This window comes from Callionymus lyra, chromosome 13, assembly GCF_982586985.1.
Source record: "Callionymus lyra chromosome 13, fCalLyr1.hap1.1, whole genome shotgun sequence".
Classification (NCBI taxonomy): domain Eukaryota; kingdom Metazoa; phylum Chordata; class Actinopteri; order Syngnathiformes; family Callionymidae; genus Callionymus; species Callionymus lyra.
The window spans coordinates 13,429,353-13,450,119 of record NC_141830.1 but is presented as its reverse complement, the minus strand read 5'-3'; the positions used below and the strand labels follow the sequence as shown (position 1 = coordinate 13,450,119).

The 20,767-nt window shown below is 40.1% G+C and overlaps 4 protein-coding genes across 4 annotated transcripts; 2 read left to right on the top strand and 2 right to left on the bottom strand.

The window, feature by feature from the left end:
* Positions 1-295: 295 nt before the first annotated feature.
* LOC148067447 (ribosomal protein uL30-like) lies at positions 296-5,705 on the bottom strand. Its single transcript, XM_087805021.1, has 4 exons — positions 5,673-5,705; positions 2,185-2,290; positions 1,563-2,095; positions 296-1,488 (listed from the first exon to the last, which is right to left on the bottom strand). Exons 1-3 carry the CDS (start codon positions 5,684-5,686, stop codon positions 1,928-1,930), a joined length of 288 nt encoding a protein of 95 aa, XP_087661147.1. The 5' UTR covers positions 5,687-5,705; the 3' UTR covers positions 296-1,488; positions 1,563-1,927.
* A 301-nt stretch (positions 5,706-6,006) lies between these two features.
* Positions 6,007-10,272, top strand: katna1 (katanin p60 (ATPase containing) subunit A 1). Its single transcript, XM_087805017.1, has 11 exons — positions 6,007-6,097; positions 7,026-7,191; positions 7,256-7,389; positions 7,671-7,863; positions 7,977-8,092; positions 8,155-8,260; positions 8,322-8,480; positions 8,539-8,665; positions 8,729-8,863; positions 8,969-9,095; positions 9,767-10,272. The coding sequence occupies exons 2-11, from the start codon at positions 7,033-7,035 to the stop codon at positions 9,963-9,965; spliced, it is 1,455 nt and encodes a 484-aa protein (XP_087661143.1). The 5' UTR covers positions 6,007-6,097; positions 7,026-7,032; the 3' UTR covers positions 9,966-10,272.
* Positions 10,273-11,203: 931 nt separating this feature from the next.
* On the bottom strand, positions 11,204-14,231 carry ginm1 (glycoprotein integral membrane 1). Its single transcript, XM_087805109.1, has 8 exons — positions 14,096-14,231; positions 13,831-13,887; positions 13,670-13,769; positions 13,447-13,592; positions 13,092-13,251; positions 12,816-13,012; positions 12,465-12,628; positions 11,204-12,390 (listed from the first exon to the last, which is right to left on the bottom strand). The coding sequence occupies exons 1-8, from the start codon at positions 14,177-14,179 to the stop codon at positions 12,288-12,290; spliced, it is 1,011 nt and encodes a 336-aa protein (XP_087661235.1). The 5' UTR covers positions 14,180-14,231; the 3' UTR covers positions 11,204-12,287.
* A 48-nt stretch (positions 14,232-14,279) lies between these two features.
* On the top strand, positions 14,280-20,324 carry ppil4 (peptidylprolyl isomerase (cyclophilin)-like 4). Its single transcript, XM_087805107.1, has 13 exons — positions 14,280-14,364; positions 14,684-14,751; positions 14,906-14,970; positions 15,716-15,833; positions 15,912-16,054; positions 16,114-16,210; positions 16,315-16,431; positions 16,496-16,620; positions 17,196-17,262; positions 17,354-17,465; positions 17,990-18,083; positions 18,163-18,295; positions 19,798-20,324. The coding sequence occupies exons 1-13, from the start codon at positions 14,295-14,297 to the stop codon at positions 19,972-19,974; spliced, it is 1,386 nt and encodes a 461-aa protein (XP_087661233.1). The 5' UTR covers positions 14,280-14,294; the 3' UTR covers positions 19,975-20,324.
* The last annotated feature ends 443 nt before the right edge of the window (positions 20,325-20,767 follow it).

Genomic DNA, 20,767 nt, shown 5'->3' with positions numbered 1-20,767 from the left:
GTAATGTTCTATAAATATTTATGTAAATCTCATATGTTGACGTATGTCTGTTTTAATCGTTGTAATAAATATAGTTACTTAAAGAAAAAAGATCCTGAAACTGCACATAAGTTTGGCTCTCGCAGCTACGATGCTGTTCAGGAGATTAATGCAAAAATTACACTTGTTTTTTACCTAAATTGTATTAATAACACTACGCCGATATTTAAAATGCAGATTTGAGTAACTATCCTCCGACTCACCGACTTTTAACCTTCATGCAAAACAGACAAATTAGACGCAGAGAGAGACACGGCTCAGACGAAAAGACTTTAATATGCATTATTTCACACACAAACACAGTCCAGCCGTCACCGATGCATCCGTGATGAAAGTAAAATGCACATAGAGCTCCTCAGCCAATACTTCTCAAATTACTCACTGATTGAGGAGCGGCATGTTCTGAGTGCATGCTGCTGTTTTGTCTCTTCCTAGAATACACATGCACTTTGAATCATGCTGCGAGCCAAACTGCGGCGTGAAAATGTCGACCGCTTGGTCCCACAGTGGTGAACAAAATAAAAACCTCAGGTATGTAACAATCTACAGTATTTCTCGCGGTAATTTAGAGTGCAACGTCCGCTCTACTGCACTAGGTAACTGGACACACGCACACATTCACACAGGCACTGTGAGAAAACAAGGCAAGTGTTGTTTCTTTTCGAAGCGGTGACCGACATTTTAACATGTTTCATTTATCAACTCAAATATTAACATTAGGGCACGTTTCAGTGCAGTTTTCTCAGTCGAGACGATGTGGATCTTCTGCTCAAAAGTCTTATTCCTGAATCTTCTCGTGAATGATTCATTCCTTTACATTTACACACAAATATGAAGTTGTTGTGCAATGGGGGGGTTCCATGTTTTTAAGTGTTTTGAGTGATTTTTGGGGCTCTTTTAATTACATTCATTTCAGGTTGTACATGTACTACTTTAGTGATTGGTGACATTATACTTTTTACATATGCAAATCCTGCTTTCTTTCAAAAATAGACACAATTTAGAAAATGTAATAGTAAAGTAATAGATTAGTAATTCATGTTCTTAAGAGAAATCTTTGGTATTTTAGAGTCAGATTTCTACAACAGTAAGTGTTTTTAATGGAGAATTATTGCCTAGTTTTTTTTCCCAATATTTAATTAAAGACTAAGTCTGTGGTTTAAACTTCATTACAAACAGTTTATGACTCTTTATTGATCCTGAAAAATATTGCTATTGTTCAGATGTTAACCATAATTAAAGGACCTTCACCATCTTGGAAAACAGAATCATGTGCTTAGCTTAAAAAAGAAAGGATCACAGAAATAAGCAGAAGACAAAAACTTAAAGTGCAAATTCAAATATATTCACGGTGTCTTATCCTCCTCTGGCTCAAGCTGTACATTTTCCAGCAGAATGTGCTTCTCTTCCTCCGGTACGAGGGTGATGGAGTTTAGTTGGAGAATGTTCCTGTGAATGACAACGATGTTAACTCGAGGTCAAAGGGTCAGCGGCCCTCAAACGTCCCCCTGCCCTTTGCTCACTTCTGTTCACAAGAAGGAAAGACGATGTCCAGTATTTTCACGATGACAGCAGATCCGGCGACGCCGATCACGACCACCCACATGACCAGGAAGAACAGAGGCAGCGACTCGTAGCAGAAGCGTTTCAAACGCTCCCTCGCTTCTTCGACCCACTGACACACAGCAGTTCCACGCACACAGTTTCTCTCCTCTGGTCCTGAACCGTGTGTGAGGAACCATCAGTAGATTCTGATCCACAGACCTCAGAGCCCGAGCTGGGGTGTAAGGCTGGATCAGATCAGCGATGTAAGGAGGAGCTTGACCATGAGCTCTCCAGAGTTGGACCAGCTCCGGTCGCAATCATTTGATCCGATTGTCCTTCTGACTCACTTCCTGATGCGGACGGCGAAGATCAGCTTGTTCTTGGCCGGAGGAAGAGGCAGCGCTGGTCGGAGTCTGGCTCTCTTGATGCGAGTTTCATCTCGATGCCTCTGATGGCTCTCCCTCAGGAACTCTTCCAGGCGCTTGAACTTCAACGGTTTACCTTTGGAGACCTGAAGTTAGAAATCAATAACATGGTTAGTCATTTCATAGTTTGATGTGTGGAAGGAGGAAGAAGAAAATAACGAAACAAATCGCTTACCTTTCTCCTTTCTAGCAGAGCGCGTTTGGCTTCCGTTGCCTTTATAGCCTGGTACGCCTTTCTCTTTTTCAAGAGGTACTCGGGCACCAACTTGATCTTTTTTGGTCTGAGAAGAAAAGAACAAATGATTGAAAACACAAACCATCATCAGGTTCTGCTTATTGTTGACTGTGCTGAAGAGTGCATTTTATTTGTTCCATTTTGACCCGACATGTAACATAAAAAGGGACCGAACAGACATGGCAAACTATTAATCTAACTTGTTTCTTTGCTTATTTTACAAAAGAGTTTCTATGGTTTCTATGACCTGCAATAACTTGTCAAAATGGACGCTTTATTAAAGAAGCAGAAACAAACAAAAAAAGGGAGTTGGTTCAATTCTTAAGTCAGTCTTATATTTTTTATATTGTTTTAACAATTTAACCATTCTACAAACGTACGGAGTCCGAAATACACCTAAAATGACTAATTCTGACTATTAAGGAAAAATTAAAAAGCAAGAAATAAATCCCTTGAAGGTGAAACTCAATGTAAACATATTTTCCATGAGTCCTGCAGGAAACATCAAGTATTATTAAGTGTAAACGCTTTTAAGTCTGATCCTTACACTCTTAACTACGTGTATGCAAACGTCAACATTAGTTCAGAAGCCCAGTTTAAATCCACCAAAACACCTCACTGGGGTTCACCGGAACACTAAAAATATATAAAGACAAAAAAACACAAACACGTGTAAATCCATTTTGTCCTAAAAGGCGACACGAGACATGAGCAGATCCATGTGAAACTAAGTCCTAGTGATGGATCCGGCAACACCGACGGTCAACGAGATGATGCTGCCAACAGAGTCGCCTCACTTTGACGAAGACTTATTTCAAAATTGCTGTCGTGAGAGATTATGGAGCAGCCTCCAGCAAAAAAAAAGATTTCGCCCGTGTGGGAATATTTCGATCATATATCGGAAAATAAGGTATTTGTGTTCATTTCCTTGTCGTTTCATCCTGTTTTCTCAAAGTTTCCACTTGATCTATTGGAACTAAAAATAATTTCAAAATGATTCTTAGTTTACTATTCCTATTATTTTCTGCAGGTTAAATGTCGCATATGTACGACAGAATTGTCGTATTTTAACAAGTCCACCTCCTCAATGCTGAGGCATTATAGGGCCAGGCATGAGAATGAAGTTCAAGAGACACCCAGGATAAACTCAGGTATACAGCCATTCTACAATTTACTGAGTTTCTTTTTTTCATAATTAATTCCTTTCTTCTTTATCTCATTTTTAACCATCAAGCTACCAGGAAGCAGATGCTGGATGAGGCTCTGCTGAACTTCATTGTCAAGGACTGCCAGCCCCTCAGCATTGTGGAGAGTGAAGGGTTCAGGGATCTGGTGCAGGTTCTTGAGCCATCATATGTTTTGCCAACCAGAAAGGTTTGTGTTGAAATTATCTAAAGTTGTAGTGTATATATCCAATTTATTTAATATATAAATTAAATATGTTGATTTGCTTTTGGTTTAATTTGGTGTTATTTTCAGACCATCAAAATAATGCTGGCTAAAAAATATGAGGAGGAACGGGAACGAGTGAAATTGGAAGTACAGCAAGCTGTGTCAGTGAGTATAACGGCTGACATGTGGACATCTGTAAACATGGAAGCTTACTTGGCTCTTACCTGTCACTACATAAATGCTAATTTGCAGTTGTGTACATCTGTGTTGGGAGTGCAATACTTTCAACAAAGTCACACTGCAGACAATTTGGCCCAGGGCAAAAGGGGCATGATGGCGGACTGGGCCATAACTAATAAAGTAAAGTGTTTTGTGACAGACGCAGCACCAAACATGATTGGATCCACTAGACAGCTCCAAATTCGACACTCAATTTGCATTGCACATAGTCTTAATTTAGTAGTTAGAAAATCATGTGACCAGATCCCCACACTTGCATCCATCAGACACAGAGCTAGGCACATTGTCACATACTTTAGATCAAGCACTACAGCTAAGGAGAAGCTTGCTCAAGTGCAGCAGCAGATGGGACGACCAACCCTGAAACTCATCAATGAGGTGGCAACACGCTGGAACAGCACATATGAAATGCTGTCAAGGCTAAATGATGAGAAGGAGTCAGTGTGGGTATCTCTGGCCTCTCTTAAAACAGATTTGACTCCACTTACAGCTGATGAGTTTAACATCATAGGAGAAACACTTATTGTGCTTGCTCCTTTCCATCAAGCCACAGTGGAGTTGTCTGAGGAGAGGCGAGTGTCAGGGTCAAAGGTCATCCCGATGATGAAAATGCTCTACGTTGCACTAGAGCATAGTGCTTCAACCTTGCACACACAGGCAGCCAAACACCTCCATGAACACCTGAAGCGTCGAGTCACAGACACTGCTTCCAATCTGGAGTCATTAAGTGTGTTGACCATAGCAACACTTCTTGACCCCAGATTTAAATCACTCGGGTTCCGTAGTTCAACAAAATTGAACGAGGCCATCATTCGGCTGCGTTCTGAATGTGCGTCAGTGATCGGACGCACAAATGAGCCCCTTCCAGGACCATCTGCAGAACAGCTGTCTGCACCCACTTCAGGCATTTATTAAGCATTATTTGTTTGTTGTTGTTGTTTGAAATCATGTAATAAAATGCATGTTTGTTGTTTTTAAGATGACCTTTGGAAACATCTGGACATGGAAGTGGGAAGGCAGACAAAAAATTATACTGCAGATGCAATACAAGAGGTCCAAAGGTACCTGGCAGAGGGAAATGTCCCTAGGACCCAGGACCCCTTAGAATACTGGGACCATCAAAGAACCACCTTCCCCACCCTATTCCAGCTTTCACTGCAGTTCCTATGCACTCCAGCCTCCTCTGTGCCCTCTGAGCGGGTCTTTTCGAAAGCCGGAGATATGATCACGAAGAAGCGAAACAGACTGAAATACAGCACTTTGGAAAAACTAATTTTTTTGAATAAAAATGGGTAAAAAAACAACAAAAACAGTCCACAAGCATCCTTATTCCCAACACGTTCTCTTAGATGTCCATGTTATGATACATATTCACATTTTTTATTGACTGTATCTAAAAAAGATAAAAAGCTATCTTATTTAAATGAAGATATGAAATAATACTATATGAAATACAATGACTTGGATTATATTATTGTATATACTAGGTCTTAAAATCAGTGAGTTGAGTCGGTTCATAGGTTGCCTGTAGGGATTTTTAATGTCCAGCAGATGTCAGTATTCAGTGACACAGTATCGACACAGTATCAATACAGTGTTGCTATGTGTTGAAACGTTTCATGACGCCTCATCGACCCATCACTACTTTGTCCCTTTAAACAACTTCAATCGAGTAAATCTCATTAGATATGTCTTCGTTATAGACTTGATGATTGTATAAAGTTGTCAAATACCCAAATATATATAACAAGACAAAGGATGGTTCAGGATGAAAAAAGATAAACAAATTCACATACTGTTCTTCCGCCATGGTGAGACTTCAGGAAAACGGCACAGGAAGATGACGTCAACCAAATGCGACACGGTTGAGCTATAAAATAAACTTTTGGTAATTCGAATTTTAAACCTCTAGATTGATGATAAACATCACATCGTTATTTTAAATATTATTTATGAATTAAATTAAAATAAAGGTATTGAATTGGAAAAAAAACAAAAAAACATTTTAATGCCGAAGTGTTTGTTTTTAATTTAATTAATGGCATAAACTCGTTGCGCCGTTAAATAAAGTGTATACGTTCAAAAGTTTGAAAATGTTTTTGCCGAAAATATTTTTTTCCATTTTTATATAAAGGTGTTTCCTGAAGAAAAAAAAACGTTTTATTTAAACAGCGGAAGTGAACAGCGGCTGCTTGAACTCACAGCACGTCTGCCATCAACAGTTAAGTGGAATCTCTTTCAAATGCTTTATTTTGCTCACATTCGTGCTGACTTTTCGCCTAAAGTTTAAACCTGACAAGTAGAAACGCGACGAAGGATAAAGGAAGCGAACAGATATCGTTGTAGAAATGTAACGTGGAGTTTGTTGGAGTAGAAGTTGACAACTTATCTCTCAAAAGTCTAAAATGGGTTTCTTTCTTCGACATTTAGCTAATATTAATACCTAAATAATAGTTTCGTGTCCCCAATTTGTATTTATTTTCATCTTTAATGTTCAAATGTTTACATATGTTTGACTATTGTACACTCGCTTTACAGATACATAACGCACATGTTTGCTATTGTGTTTGTTAGTCAGTGATGCAGTTAGAATCGTTGCTCCTTAAAAATAAATTGGTTCTTGCGAAAGTGTTTTTTACTACTTTTCCACCTCATTTACTCATTGAGCAAGTCGTTCAAAAGCTTACAAGAGTTTGTCTAAATACAACAGTTTTCTAGTACATGTGGTTAGAATACGGTTAATGGAAATCATTTATTTGTATTTATAACTCACAGGTTAGTTGTTAGTAAGTCTTTTTCTTGTAGGTTTTCACCAAAATAAATGCTCTTAACAACAAGTTTTGGATCTTGAAGTCTAGTAAGTTATTGAAGTAATACATTTTGTGTTTAGTAAAACTATGAAGACGATTTAGAATCCATTGCAAGTGTTTTAAACACAAAATATTTAGTTCGCACCACAGAATAAAAGAAGGAAATAAGATGAATCACAAAATTAGCAATAGAAAAAAAGAATCAAGCACTAAGGCAGCCATTCTAGGATATTTTAATATCACATTTCAGTTACTTTATTTATTAGAATATCGCTACTTTTACCAAAAATACCTTCTTTTTTTTTACATGAATAAACCTGACATTTGGCCTGTTTGCAGCGCAAACATGAGTTTACGGGAGATCAGTGAAAACCTGAAGATGGCCCGTGAACACGCCCTGCTAGGAAACTACAGCTCGGCCAATGTTTTGTACAAAGGAGTTCTGGAACAAATACAGAGAAATTTGACAACACGTGACAGTAACTTCCAGACAAAATGGCAACAGGTAAGTATTTACAAAAAAATGATTTCTTCTCCCTCTGATCTGATCGCCACAAATCTTTGATCAGTTATGCAAAGAAATCAGCGAAGAGAACGGACAGGTGGAGGAGATCATGTCGACCCTGGAGAACTTTCAATTTGACAAGACGCCCGTGAAGCCTCCTGATGTTTTTGAAATCAGGCCTGTGCATGTGGAACAGAAGTAAGAGTCTTTCTGTCCTTGTGGTCATTGACTTTGTAAATGTCACCTCTTGCTTGCAACGTTGACCGTGGTGTGTGTGCATTCCTCCCCTGTCAACAGTAATCCTCGGGGGTCTTATGATTGAGATTAGTCAACTACAACTACCGGCTTGTTTCGCCAGAAGATTTCTTCTTTTAACTTGTTTGTGTTCAACACCCGTGTGTTTGTAAACAGTTCTTCTAAAAGTGATCGAAAAAAACTTGACAGAAATTAAAATACAGTCTTTGTATGTTTCTCTGTAGACTTTCTCCTGGTCCGGTCAGACGTTCATCAAACCCGTATAAAGACTTTAAACCATCAAACAATCGAGTCAGTGAGGTGAGGAGCCAGCAGAGACATTCCCCCCGCCGGAGCGACAGGGACAAAAGTAAACCTCCTAAGGGCAAAGACAAGAAGGAAGCCAAAGATTCAGCTGGTAAAGCGAAAGAAGAAAAGGTAATGTTTTAAAAAGACTTTCACAGTTTATTATTCAACAACATTGTGGATCCACTTGTTGTCTTCTTCGTATACATTAGTTAAGCTCATGTTGTCGTGCTGGTTTCTTTCAGAGCAAAGGAGACTCTCAGGACAAAGAAGTGAAAAAGTTTGACGGGAGCGGATGTGACAAGGACCTGGTGGAAGCTCTGGAGCGAGACATCATCTCTCAGAACCCAAATATCAAATGGTTGTTGCTCCGAAGCACGTCTAGTTGAAGTGTGACCCATTATAATGACAAATCTTTTTAAGGGACGACATAGCCGACTTGGAAGATGCCAAAAAGCTCCTGAAAGAAGCCGTTGTGTTGCCCATGTGGATGCCGGCGTTCTTCAAAGGGATCCGGAGACCGTGGAAGGTATTTTATTAACGCGCCTCGTTTCTCGAATCGATGCTCAGATCTGCTCTCCGGTGGTCAGGGAGTCCTCATGGTCGGACCGCCCGGAACGGGCAAGACGCTCTTGGCCAAAGCCGTGGCTACGGAATGCAGGACCACTTTCTTCAACGTATCTTCTTCCACGCTCACGTCCAAATATCGGGGAGAGTCTGAAAAGTTGGTCCGCCTGCTGTTTGAAATGGTGAGCGAAGACACGACTGTTTAATTCCTTGAATAATCCTAACGTCTCAACGCGACAGGCACGTTTTTACGCTCCCACCACCATCTTCATCGATGAGATCGACTCCATGTGCAGCCGCAGAGGAACATCCGAGGAGCATGAAGCCAGTCGGCGGGTCAAGGCGGAGCTGCTGGTGCAGATGGACGGTAACGAGCAGGAGATGAACGTCTCAACACTTCCTTTATAACCATGAACATTCTCCTCATCAGGTGTCGGTGGAGCATCTGAAAACGACGACCCCTCGAAAATGGTGATGGTCCTGGCTGCTACCAACTTCCCCTGGGACATCGACGAGGCTCTGAGACGACGACTGGAGAAGAGGATCTACATCCCTCTACCTTCCAGTACTGGCCTAATAAAATCGCAACTTCAAATCAAAATGACTGAATCGCGAGCAGAACCTTGTGTACATGACTTTACTGGACAGTGACAGTTGTGTGTGTTTGCAGCTGTCGGGCGCGTGGAGCTGCTCAGGATCAACCTGAAGGAGCTGGAAGTTGCCGGTGATGTGAAGTTGGATAAAATTGCAGAGCAGATGGAGGGTTACTCGGGAGCCGACATCACCAATGTGTGCAGGCAAGTGATCGTTCTTCACTACCGGGGCGGTAAAATAATGATGCACTTCGAGATCACGATATCTACAACGCTGTCGATGTTCTCCAGAATTGTAAATGTATTTCATATACAATTAACACGCAAACATTGATGGCATTTAGATGGATGGATAGACTTTATTGTTCATTTTTGTGTTGCAATTAAACTTTCGGTCGCTAGATGGCAATATGCATCAAGATACAGGGGCAATCATAATACCTATATGCTGCGATATATTACAATCCTGTAGGAACTACGATATGTCTGTAGTATTGTCAAGTGCTTGACTCTGGTGAATTTCCAGACCACGTTGAACCCTTTTGGAAGTTGTAATGGATTTTGTTTTCAAACCAAAATATGTCCAAACAGCTGCTTTTAAAGCTGATGTTTGGACATATTTTGGTGCTGGTGTCCACTGTATCCTCTCATCCTCAGTAATTGCCAGGATCAACAGCCAGAAGTCTGATTTCAGCACAAAAATGCGTTTGACGGCAATTAAAAAAAATAAAATCGGTATTGTGCTATTAAACATTAATGCAGAATTGTTAAAGAAACATCGATATTATATTGTGAATATTTTCTCACACTCCTATGTGTGGCCACTGTCTGTCCCTCCTTGAACGTGTCATGGAATCCTTACTCTCTCGCTGCAGGGACGCCTCTCTGATGGCCATGAGGAGGAGAATCGAAGGACTGACCCCAGAGGAGATCCGGAATATTTCCCGGGACGAGATGCACATGCCGACCACCATGGAGGACTTCGAGTCCGCACTGAAAAAAGTGTCCAAGTCCGTGTCCAAGTCCGACCTGGAGAAGTACGAGAAGTGGATCGAAGAGTTTGGCTCCTGCTGAGGTGACGTTCCGTTCCACCCTCTCACCAAGTGCACTTGAACTCCATCTCCATCGACTCCTTGTGCAGATGTTTGTAGGTTGACGAGGGATCAAGACTCGACGAAAACACTAAGACGTCAATCACATGCGACACATAATCAACTTTAAAATACGGGAAAAGAATCCTCGTGCGGCTCTTCTGGAAATTCCTTGTTGCCTCTTTAAGGAGCGATAATTTTATATGAAACCTTTTGTTGCTTCAAATGTATCACATTTTCATTAAATACATATTTCTTGTGGTGTTGCTGAAAGGTTCGCCTTATGCTTACTTCTGTCTATGGTTCACTTGTGAGTCATTTCAAAAAATGATTTCCGTTCTCCACCGGAGTCTGAAACCAAGTCATATAATTTCAAAGCGAGGGAGTCGACAGTCAAACTCCTCAACAAGCCGGTCTGATTTTTGGAATGTTGGAGTGCATGAAAAAACAGCCGCACAAGCAGAGAGTTTATGAATTACACACACACACACACACACATATTAAAGACTTGCCTTTAGCTGAATTAAGGTCTACAAGGTAAAGCATTGGTTAAAACCTACGACAGGTTAAGTGAGGCAGTGAACACTGTTGAAGCCACAGAGATGATGGAGATTCTCACTTAACAATTGAGACTAAAATATCATTGTATAGAGAAAGAATGATGGGAACGTTATGGATATAAACATAACCAGAAGTGAATGCACTGGGCAAGTAGGTTGGTGGGTTTGAATAAATGCATTTGTTATTCAAGTGTAAAAAATTAGAACTAAAATTCCATTGTGATTCTATGTGGTTGTTTGCAGGAGGTTCTGTTGGACTCACCGTCTAATTTTTTTAGTGTATTTGTACCTTAAGTAAAATATTATTTGGTTTTTGGAATTTTCAAATATATATTCTAGTTACAAATGTTTACAATTCTGAAAACTTAATGTGCTATAAATATTTATGTAAATCTCATATGTTGACGTATGTCTGTTTTAATCGTTGTAATAAATATAGTTACTTAAAGAAAAAAGATCCTGAAACTACACATAAGTTTGGCTCTCGCAGCTACGATGCTGTTCAGGAGATTAATGCAAAAATTACACTTGTTTTTTACCTAAATTGTATTAATAACACTACGCCGATATTTAGGATGCAGATTTGAGTAACTATTCTCCGACTCACCGACTTTTAACCTTCATGCAAAACAGACAAATTAGACGCAGAGAGAGACGCGGCTCAGACGAAAAGACTTTAATATGCATTATTTCACACACAAACACAGTCCAGCCGTCACCGATGCATCCGTGATGAAAGTAAAATGCACGTAGAGCTCCTCAGCCAATACTTCTCAAATTACTCACTGATTGAGGAGCGGCATGTTCTGAGTGCATGCTGCTGTTTTGTCTCTTCCTAGAATACACATGCACTTTGAATCATGCTGCGAGCCAAACTGCGGCGTGAAAATGTCGACCGCTTGGTCCCACAGTGGTGAACAAAATAAAAACCTCAGGTATGTAACAATCTACAGTATTTCTCGCGGTAATTTAGAGTGCAACGTCCGCTCTACTGCACTAGGTAACTGGACACACGCACACATTCACACAGGCACTGTGAGAAAACAAGGCAAGTGTTGTTTCTTTTCGAAGCGGTGACCGACATTTTAACATGTTTCATTTATCAACTCAAATATTAACATTAGGGCACGTTTCAGTGCAGTTTTCTCAGTCGAGACGATGTGGATCTTCTACTCAAAAGTCTTATTCCTGAATCTTCTCGTGAATGATTCATTCCTTTACATTTACACACAAATATGAAGTTGTTGTGCAATGGGGGGTTCCATGTTTTTAAGTGTTTTGAGTGATTTTTGGGGCTCTTTTAATTACATTCATTTCAGGTTGTACATGTACTACTTTAGTGATTGGTGACATTATACTTTTTACATATGCAAATCCTGCTTTCTTTCAAAAATAGACACAATTTAGAAAATGTAATAGTAAAGTAATAGATTAGTAATTCATGTTCTTAAGAGAAATCTTTGGTATTTTAGAGTCAGATTTCTACAACAGAAAGTGTTTTTAATGGAGAATTATTGCCTAGTTTTTTTCCAATATTGAATTAAAGACTAAGTCTGTGGTTTAAACTTGATTACAAACAGTTTATGACTCTATTGATCCTGAAAAATATTGCTATTGTTCAGATGTTAACCATAATAAAAGGACCTTCACCGTCTGGGAAAACAGAATCATGTGCTTAGCTTGAAAAAGAAAGGATCACAGAAATAAGCAGAAGACAAAAACTTAAAGTGCAAATTCAAATATATTCACGGTGTCTTATCCTCCTCTGGCTCAAGCTGTACATTTTCCAGCAGAATGTGCTTCTCTTCCTCCGGTACGAGGGTGATGGAGTTTAGTTGGAGAATGTTCCTGTGAATGACAACGATGTTAACTCGAGGTCAAAGGGTCAGCGGCCCTCAAACGTCCCCCTGCCCTTCGCTCACTTCTGTTCACAAGAAGGAAAGACGATGTCCAGTATTTTCACGATGACAGCAGATCCGGCGACGCCGATCACGACCACCCACATGACCAGGAAGAACAGAGGCAGCGACTCGTAGCAGAAGCGTTTCAAACGCTCCCTCGCTTCTTCGACCCACTGACACACAGCCTGAGGAGAAGTTGACATGGAGGACAGACGTTAAACTTCTGTGTAAAATACTTAAGAATTTCTTATTAACTTCATATTTTTCATCAATATAAATTAAAAGGTTACTTTCTAGTTAAAACATAATAACTTAAACAGTCACGGTGAGGCACATCTTTAACCTGCCTCACTTTGGTAGCAGACAACTTACCGAGTATGGCGAGTTGAATTCCTTTCCCTTCATCTGATCCTCTTGACTTGCTTCGTCAAAATCCTCGTCGTACAGAATATCTGGGTCCATACGCAGAGGTGTCTCTGGGAGTTTACCTGGAGCTGCAACCTCTTCTTGTGTGGTGTCCGTCTGTTCCAGTGGGTAGTCACTGGTGGTCTGTGACATCATCTGATCCTCTGAAGTATACGACAACAGAAAGATATAACAGTGTTTTTTCATGAGTTACACAATTTAAAATGTAGGATGCAAAAGTACCTTTTTTCCTGGTGGGTGGATCAGTAACAACGACATCATTTTCTCTGGGCAGACTAAAGAGGTCACTGTGTCTGAATGGGTAGATGTTGGTGTACTGGGCCAGTTTTTGGTAGTCTGGACTGATCAGGATTTTCACCTCACACATATCAGGCTGTTGCACCTGAACCACACAAAGCAAAAGTCAAACCATAGCTTTACAGTAAGGCGCACTTTCCTTTGTATCAATAACTCATTCACTAATTCATTCACTACAGCTTGATACTGAGGACGAGCTGCTCGATATAAAACATTTGACTTCATCTATTTTCTATCCCCTCAACCACCGGCTTTATTGCAGTAAACTTGCCAACTTTACCTTCTGGTCGTCCAGCTCGATCACCTCACTGAGCACCCGAAGAGCCATCACTTCAGCCGAGACTGAATACTGGCTCAGCATGACTCGGGTGACAGTTGATACTACATAGCCAGGTTCAAATTCTTTGCTGCCATTGACGTTTTCCACTGGAGAGAAAATTACATTAAAGTTCAGCAGAGTTAGATCCATAGACTGAATGTATTACAAAGAAACAAATACTTACACAGAACAGCTTGGCAGTTTAATCGTGCTACACCAGACAGCTCAATTGGGACATCGTTGATCATAAATTGTTCTTCACCGACTGATACATTAAAATTGATCTGAAATGGTTTTAACATTAAATAAATCTGCAACAATGACCAGTGAAGACAAGACACTTACCTGCAAGTTGTTGGAGTCTGTCAGTGTCCTGGCTGTCACGTTGATCAGAATATTCTCCTACGAGTAAAACATAACAAGTTGGGTTATTGAAACTATTTTGAGAAGGTGCATGACGCTGAAATCATTGAAAAAATATATATATTTATGATAAAATAAGGGAGTTTTGAATCGATGGACATGGCTAACCGTCTGTGCTAACATACACAAGCATTTCTATTGTGATGCCTTTAGCGAGATACTAAACCTTCTCAACAATGAACCTCACCGTGAAATGTTGTTTGTGCGACGCGTCCGTGCATTGGTTCGCACCAATGAACAGGAATAACACACAAAGTCGTAGATCTGCCATTTCTTTCTTCCAGCTAGCCTAGCTTAAGCTGCACAGTAGCTAGGACGTAAACAAACTCAAGAACGTCGGTGCGCATGTGCGACAAGCGTCGTCTCGCGAGAGCACAGCGGTCGGCATGGCGGTGCTTCTTGAAACGACTCTGGGCGACATCGTTGTCGATTTGTTTACAGAAGAAAGACCTAAAAGTGAGTTGTGTCCATAGTTACATGTGTAACCTGATAATATGACGAATACACGACAGTTTTGAGGAAATAAAACAAACCACCAGGGTTGCATCAACAGCTATTGCTATTGTTAGCATCGTGAAGCTCACCCTCTTACTGGCTCTTTATTGTGAAATGACTATTGAATATTACCTTAAAACTACAAGTATTTTAACAGGTGTATTACTTTTTAGATGACATGAAACTATGATTCCTCAAAACATAGCAGTAGAAGTGTTAAACGTGAGTATATTCAGAGTTGTCGTGTTTCTCCTCCACTGACTTTCATCTTTTATTTCAGCTTCGCAGAACTTTCTGAAACTATGCAAGATAAAGTACTACAACTTCTGCCTCGTCCACAATGTCCAGGTAACACTTCTGACGTGACTATGACAGACAGATGGTCGAAGGGCGCAGTTACGAACACCACCTGAGGGTGGCGACAGAATATAATACATTTATTTTTTTTGCTTACTTTCTATACAGCAATGGCATTTTATTTATAATATATTTTCGCCTTCAGAGAGATTTCATCATGCAGACTGGAGACCCCACTGGGACCGGACGGGGTGGAGAGTCCGTCTTCAGGTCGGTAATCTTCGTCACCTTTAAATCTTTAACCTTAAAATCTCTAAACTTAGTAAAATGTTGTCACAACATGATCTGGAGCTTGTAATCCATGCGTTTGTGTCTTCTCGCCTGGACTACTGCAACAGTTTATTTTCGTGTCTAAACAAGAAGGATCTGTCTCGCCTGCGGTTGATTCTGAACTCTGCAGCGAGAATTCTGCCCCGCTCAAGTAGAAGAACTCACATTTCTCCGATCCTTAAAACTCTTAACTGTCTTCCAGTTTCTTTCAGGATCAATTTTAAAATTCTGGTTCTTACTTTCAGAGCTATTCATAGTCAGGCTCCTCCTTACATCACTGATCTGATCCAGACTTAAACCCCAGCTCGGGCTCTGAGGTCTGTGGATCAGAATCTACTGATGGTTCCTCGCACACGGTTCAAGACCAGAGGAGAGAAATCCTTCCAGACTGTTTATCCTAAGCTTTGGAACGATCTTCCTCTCTCTTGATGGATCTACTGACTCCTTTAAGAAACATCTTAAGACGTTTTTATTTTTTCAGGCTTTTCCTTGATTTTCTGGAACTCCTGTTGTGTTATCAGTTTTATCTTGACCTTTAAAGTATGTACTTTATTGAATATTGTTTTGATTGTTTAAGCGCTTTGTGACCCTGGTCTGGAAAAGCGCTATATAAATAAAAAATACTTACTTTCTTTTATGTTTCTCTGACTGAACTTCCATGTCATTCTGAACATTCTCTCTTTAGCAAACTATATGGTGACCAGGCTCGCTACTTCGATGCAGAGAAACTCCCACGCATCAAACACAAAAAACGGGGAACACTATCCATGGTGAACAACGGTAACGGACAGCACGGGTCGCAGGTCAGACGAAGGTTTTTTCTGTTTACATCCGGTGTCAAATATTGTTGCTAAGTTGGGCCATTTTTTTTTTGTTTTTAGTTCCTAATAACCTGTGGGGAAAACCTGAACTACCTGGATGGGGTCCACACCGTGTTCGGAGAGGTGTCTGAAGGCCTGGACATCCTGGCTAAAATCAACGAGGCATTCGTTGACACTGATTTTGTTCCGTTTCAAGACATCCGGTGAGTGTGTCTGGTCGGAATTGAATATTGAAAACCATCTAAATATTTTTAAATCTCAGGATAAATCACACCGTTATTCTGGATGATCCATTTGACGACCCACCTGACCTGCCGATCCCCGATCGATCGCCCGAGCCTACCAGAGAACAACTGGATGTACGTTGATTGTCAGGCTTTTTGAAAACATTCTGAATAATCTCTGTGATTGACTTCAGTTTTTTTAGTAGTTCAACTTCAGTTAATGTTTGTTTCTCATTCAGAGCGGCAGGATCGGCGCTGATGAAGTCATCGACGACACAGAAGGTAAAGCTGCGGAAGAGCTTGAGGAGAGATTGAAGGAAAAGGAAGCCAAGACTCAGGCTATTCTGCTGGAGATGGTGAGGAAAATGATCCACTGGCACTTGTTTTCAAGCAAGAGTTCTCAACCGTGTTCCCCCTCAGGTGGGCGACCTTCCTGATGCAGACATGAAGCCTCCGGAGAACGTGCTGTTCGTGTGCAAACTCAACCCGGTCACCACGGATGAGGACCTGGAGATCATCTTCTCCCGCTTTGGACACATCAAGAGGTGACGAAAAGCTACAATTTGTACCATTTTCTATTACTATTATAACCAGAGCTCCACCTTTACGTACAAGTATATTTGTGACAACATGAAAGTATCACTTTCTCACCCAAATATAAACTCAATTATATTGGTTTAACAAGTTATCATTTTTCCTCAATTGGCCTTTTTACTGGAAATGAATTACCAGTTAAAATATAAATATCACATTAGAGATACACAAAAATTCACTACTTAAAATGGCATGTACAATAAAGATATGATCTTTATGTTCTTTCCCCATCATCCAGACATTTCTTTACTTCTTCATGTCTTTTGGTGCGACAGCCTTCTCAACAACCTGTTATGTTATTTAATTGTTCATTCTGGATAAAAAATTACTTCGAGTCCAGCCCTGACCCTCCTCTGAAGACTTCTTGAAAATAAGCGGGCGTTTCTTCTTTAAGACTCTTTTGGTAGTTTGGAAAAAATAACTTTTTTGATTTTGAAGTTTGAGTTAGAATGTTGCCAAACATGTAATCCTGCATGAGCTGCAGGGATCCACGACTCCTGACCGATCAACTTCTTTTTGTTTGAAGCTGTGAGATCATCAGGGACTGGAAGAGCGGAGACTCCCTCTGCTACGCCTTTATCGAATTTGAGAAGGTGAGACACGCCCATGAAATTAGACCCCCGATGTAAAAATTAACCCATTTATTTTTCTGATGGCTGCTTCTTCCCTTTCTCGTCTCAATAGCAAGAAGACTGTGAAAAGGCCTATTTCAAAATGGACAACGTCCTCATTGACGATCGAAGGATTCACGTGGACTTCAGTCAGTCGGTGGCGAAGATCAGGTGGAAAGGAAAAGGTATTGGAAACAAAAAAAGTCCTGCAGCTCAGATTAGTTGTAGGTTCTTGTGAATAAGTGCTTCCCTTACACATGTGATCACGTAGCTCAACGTAATTGTTACTATCAGTGAAATATTTGTGGGAAGTTTTGTGTTAACGCGAAACATGGCGCAGCGACATTCTATCTGAACTTCAGGTCCTACGAGTCGGGCCGGACACGCTGTAAACTTTTCAGATCAGTACAACATCTCGCATAATACTCTCTCTTGTACTTACGCGAAACCTGACAATATTAAAATGGATTTATTGTAGTTTTGTCATTAACTATGCTGTTAATGATAAGTCATTTTTCTGCACAAATGGCCTGCAAAACGTTTGACCGTTGTCGTGCAGACGTCCAATGAAAATGAAGTTCTTGAGTTTTCCTTCTCAACTGTTCTTGAAATATTTGGTTCTCGGTGGATCTGTTGATGCGCTAGTGATGCGAGTCAATTGAAAGCCTGACACTAAAATGATCCTTTTTCCCTTCCTTTTGTCTCTCAGGTGGTAAATACACCAAAGAGGACTTCAAGGCCTATGAGAACGACTTGGAGAAGCGGTCCAAGCTGGCGCTGAAAGAACCGCTCAAACCCAAAGAGTATCCTTCGCCAGCTCAAACTTGAGTTGTAAACAGTGGCCGCGAAAAAAAAAAAGGGTCTTTCCTTCACTCTCTGAAGTTCCAAATACGACCTGCTGCTGGACGAGGAGGAAGAGGACGACGACGACCGCGGACATTCTGAGAAGAAACACAAAGAGAAGAAGCATCATCAGCACTGGGAGGACGACAGCAGGAAGTCCAGAAAGCAGAAGGTGAGTCACTGCAGCTGCAGAATGAATGGGTGATGGAGGCAGAGACGAGGCTGGACCATAAATAATGTATATTAAACCATGTTGCATGTCAATCCTAATGCTATATAGTCACATTGCTAGCAGTCAGTGTGCTAAAACTATTTTAAAACACTTATGAAATCCTTTTTTAAAATCATATTTAATGTTGTTTGTCTTCTCTTGACTAAACTTGGGATTTGAGGCTTATTATCTCATGTCTTTGTTTGGAATTCACCAAAAAAATGGTTGTTTCATGATTCATTTTTTTGTTGTTTTAACTCATTTATAATTAAGCTTTGTTAATATACATTTTCAAATGTTCACATTTAATTTGCCTTTTAAATATACTTGAGAAGTTCAGATGATTGTAATAAAATCTGTTGCCCAAACAGTGAATCAATAACTCGACGGGAAACGTTAAAAATCCAACTGTTACGTTAATTAAAAGCCGTTTTAGTTTTAATGAGGAAACGGTTTGAGGACAAGTTCACACAAAATAATTTTTTAACTGACAATAAAACAACATAATTTGAATAAAACAAAGTTTTATTCCCCTTGAGTCACCGATTGTTTCAATAGCAAAGTAATAGAAAAATGACGTTCATGCCCTTCAGAGCTTTATAAACACTTAAAGTGAATTTAATGACAATAAAAACACAGAAACTATGGATCGATTGCTCAGAGGCGACAGAATCACTTCCGTCGAGCACTTTTCCAATACGTCACGGAATCGAGCCGTTTGGTGAGATCCGACCTCGTGCGTCAGATTGTTTTTATCTTCGGTGTTGACAAAGCCGTCAGAGGGATTCTCGTGTTACACGACGTCACTTTTACACTTTGTTCTACAGTTAAAGTCACGTCTCACCAGGTGTGGAGTCGTGTGCGAGGGATGAATGGAAAAAATAGCCTTAATATGGTCAAAGTAGGATAAAGGAATACAATTGAATATTGTTTAGAAATCCTCGCGTGAATCATACAACAACAAGGATACAAATGTCAATCTGATAAAACTACTTTACAGCAGTAAATGAAAGTATTTCTGGGAAATATAAAGTGTGTACACGACCAACACTGCAGAAACACTGTTGCCAAAAATACGTGTTTCTTTTTTCAATGTAAGCTAGAGCTGTTTGTGTACTATTAGAATAACAGATTAAATTTTATTTAAAGTGTCTTATCATAACAAAGTTATCTCAAGACACTATACAGTCGAAGTAAGACTACAGTTGATTAAGGAAAAACAGATCCCAGCAGATAGGCTTCACTTCTATACAAGGAGGAACTAAAAGGAGGGAAAAAGCGACTTATTTTTCTTTTTTTCTATTATCTTGTATTCCCGTCTGGTTCTTTACAAACGCATGCATGTTACAGCTTGTACTCGGCAGCACTTCTCAAGCTGGACTTTCCACTTGTCAACCCCCTCTCCTGATAGAGGTCCACACTTGAACCTGAGGACTGACGTCTTCTCTCCTTGAATCTTCTAGGAGAGCGACGGCCGGAGAGACAGGAGGCGCTCAAGATCCCGGTCCCGGTCCAGAGACCACAAACACAAGTCGTCCTCCAAACACGGGAGAGACGGGCGAGACAAGAGCTACAGGGAGAGAAGTCGGAGTCGCTCGCCCAGAAAGTCCAAAGACAAAGATCGGAGTAGATACAGATGAGGGTCAAAGGGGATGTTTTTCAATCATGACTCGGCTTAAAAATGATTTGAACCAATAAGGACAGACTTTCTCTCTTGAAACGCTCGTCGTTTGACTCGAATCATGTCCGAGACGTACTTTTTAAACATAATATCAGTGGAAGAATCTGGTGCCTCCTCCATCCTGAAGCTGTTATCGTTCTATCAGTGGAACATCAAAGTTCTGATGAAAGATGAACCAGCACCAGTCACATGATCACAGCAAACCCGGTCGACCCGTTTCTTGGCATCACTTTGATTATTTGAAATACTTGTAACTATGTCACCTGCTGTCAATATTAAGGGATTAAACTTTTGAACTATTGAAGAAAATCATGTTGTACGTGTTTTGAAGTCACGAGCATTATTTGAACTAAAACAATTACCAGGTTTTTCAAAGTAAAAGAAGTTGAAAACAAGGTTTTAATTTAAAAATAAAGTAAAATGAACATCGTAATGTGTCATCAAAAGCATGTTATTTAATGCCCAACACATTCTATAAAGTTGATTTATTAACATTTATCAAAACATATTTTCAAGAATGATAAATATTGAACAGTAGAAAGGAAAGGGTAAAAGAGGGACTAACTCAAATAAATAATTGCAGATAAAATGGACCATTTTAATCAAAAACTATGAATGTTAATCGTTAACAACAGGTTTATTAAAAGTGGTGATCAATGCTTTTGATGCTGAGATCCATCCGTGTGTAAAAATATAAAACATCTCATAAGAGAATCATTTAAGAGCAGGAATCAAGACACGTTTTCATGACA

Bases quoted from the DNA above. Each gene is read 5' to 3' on its own strand.
- LOC148067447 (XM_087805021.1), bottom strand. The intron at 2,096-2,184 runs GTAAGCGATTTG...TTCTAACTTCAG, and splicing joins CTCTGCTAGAAAGGAGAAAG to GTCTCCAAAGGTAAACCGTT.
- ppil4 (XM_087805107.1), top strand. From the start codon at position 14,295: ATGGCGGTGCTTCTTGAAACGACTCTGGGCGACATCGTTGTCGATTTG. The intron at 15,834-15,911 runs GTCAGACGAAGG...TTTTGTTTTTAG, and splicing joins ACGGACAGCACGGGTCGCAG to TTCCTAATAACCTGTGGGGA. The intron at 16,055-16,113 runs GTGAGTGTGTCT...TTTAAATCTCAG, and splicing joins GTTCCGTTTCAAGACATCCG to GATAAATCACACCGTTATTC.
- katna1 (XM_087805017.1), top strand. From the start codon at position 7,033: ATGAGTTTACGGGAGATCAGTGAAAACCTGAAGATGGCCCGTGAACAC. The intron at 8,481-8,538 runs GTGAGCGAAGAC...TCAACGCGACAG, and splicing joins TCCGCCTGCTGTTTGAAATG to GCACGTTTTTACGCTCCCAC. The intron at 8,864-8,968 runs GTACTGGCCTAA...GTGTGTTTGCAG, and splicing joins CTACATCCCTCTACCTTCCA to CTGTCGGGCGCGTGGAGCTG.
- ginm1 (XM_087805109.1), bottom strand. From the start codon at position 14,179: ATGGCAGATCTACGACTTTGTGTGTTATTCCTGTTCATTGGTGCGAAC. The intron at 13,888-14,095 runs GTGAGGTTCATT...TTTTACTCGTAG, and splicing joins CGCACAAACAACATTTCACG to GAGAATATTCTGATCAACGT. The intron at 13,770-13,830 runs GTAAGTGTCTTG...AAACCATTTCAG, and splicing joins CAGACTCCAACAACTTGCAG to ATCAATTTTAATGTATCAGT.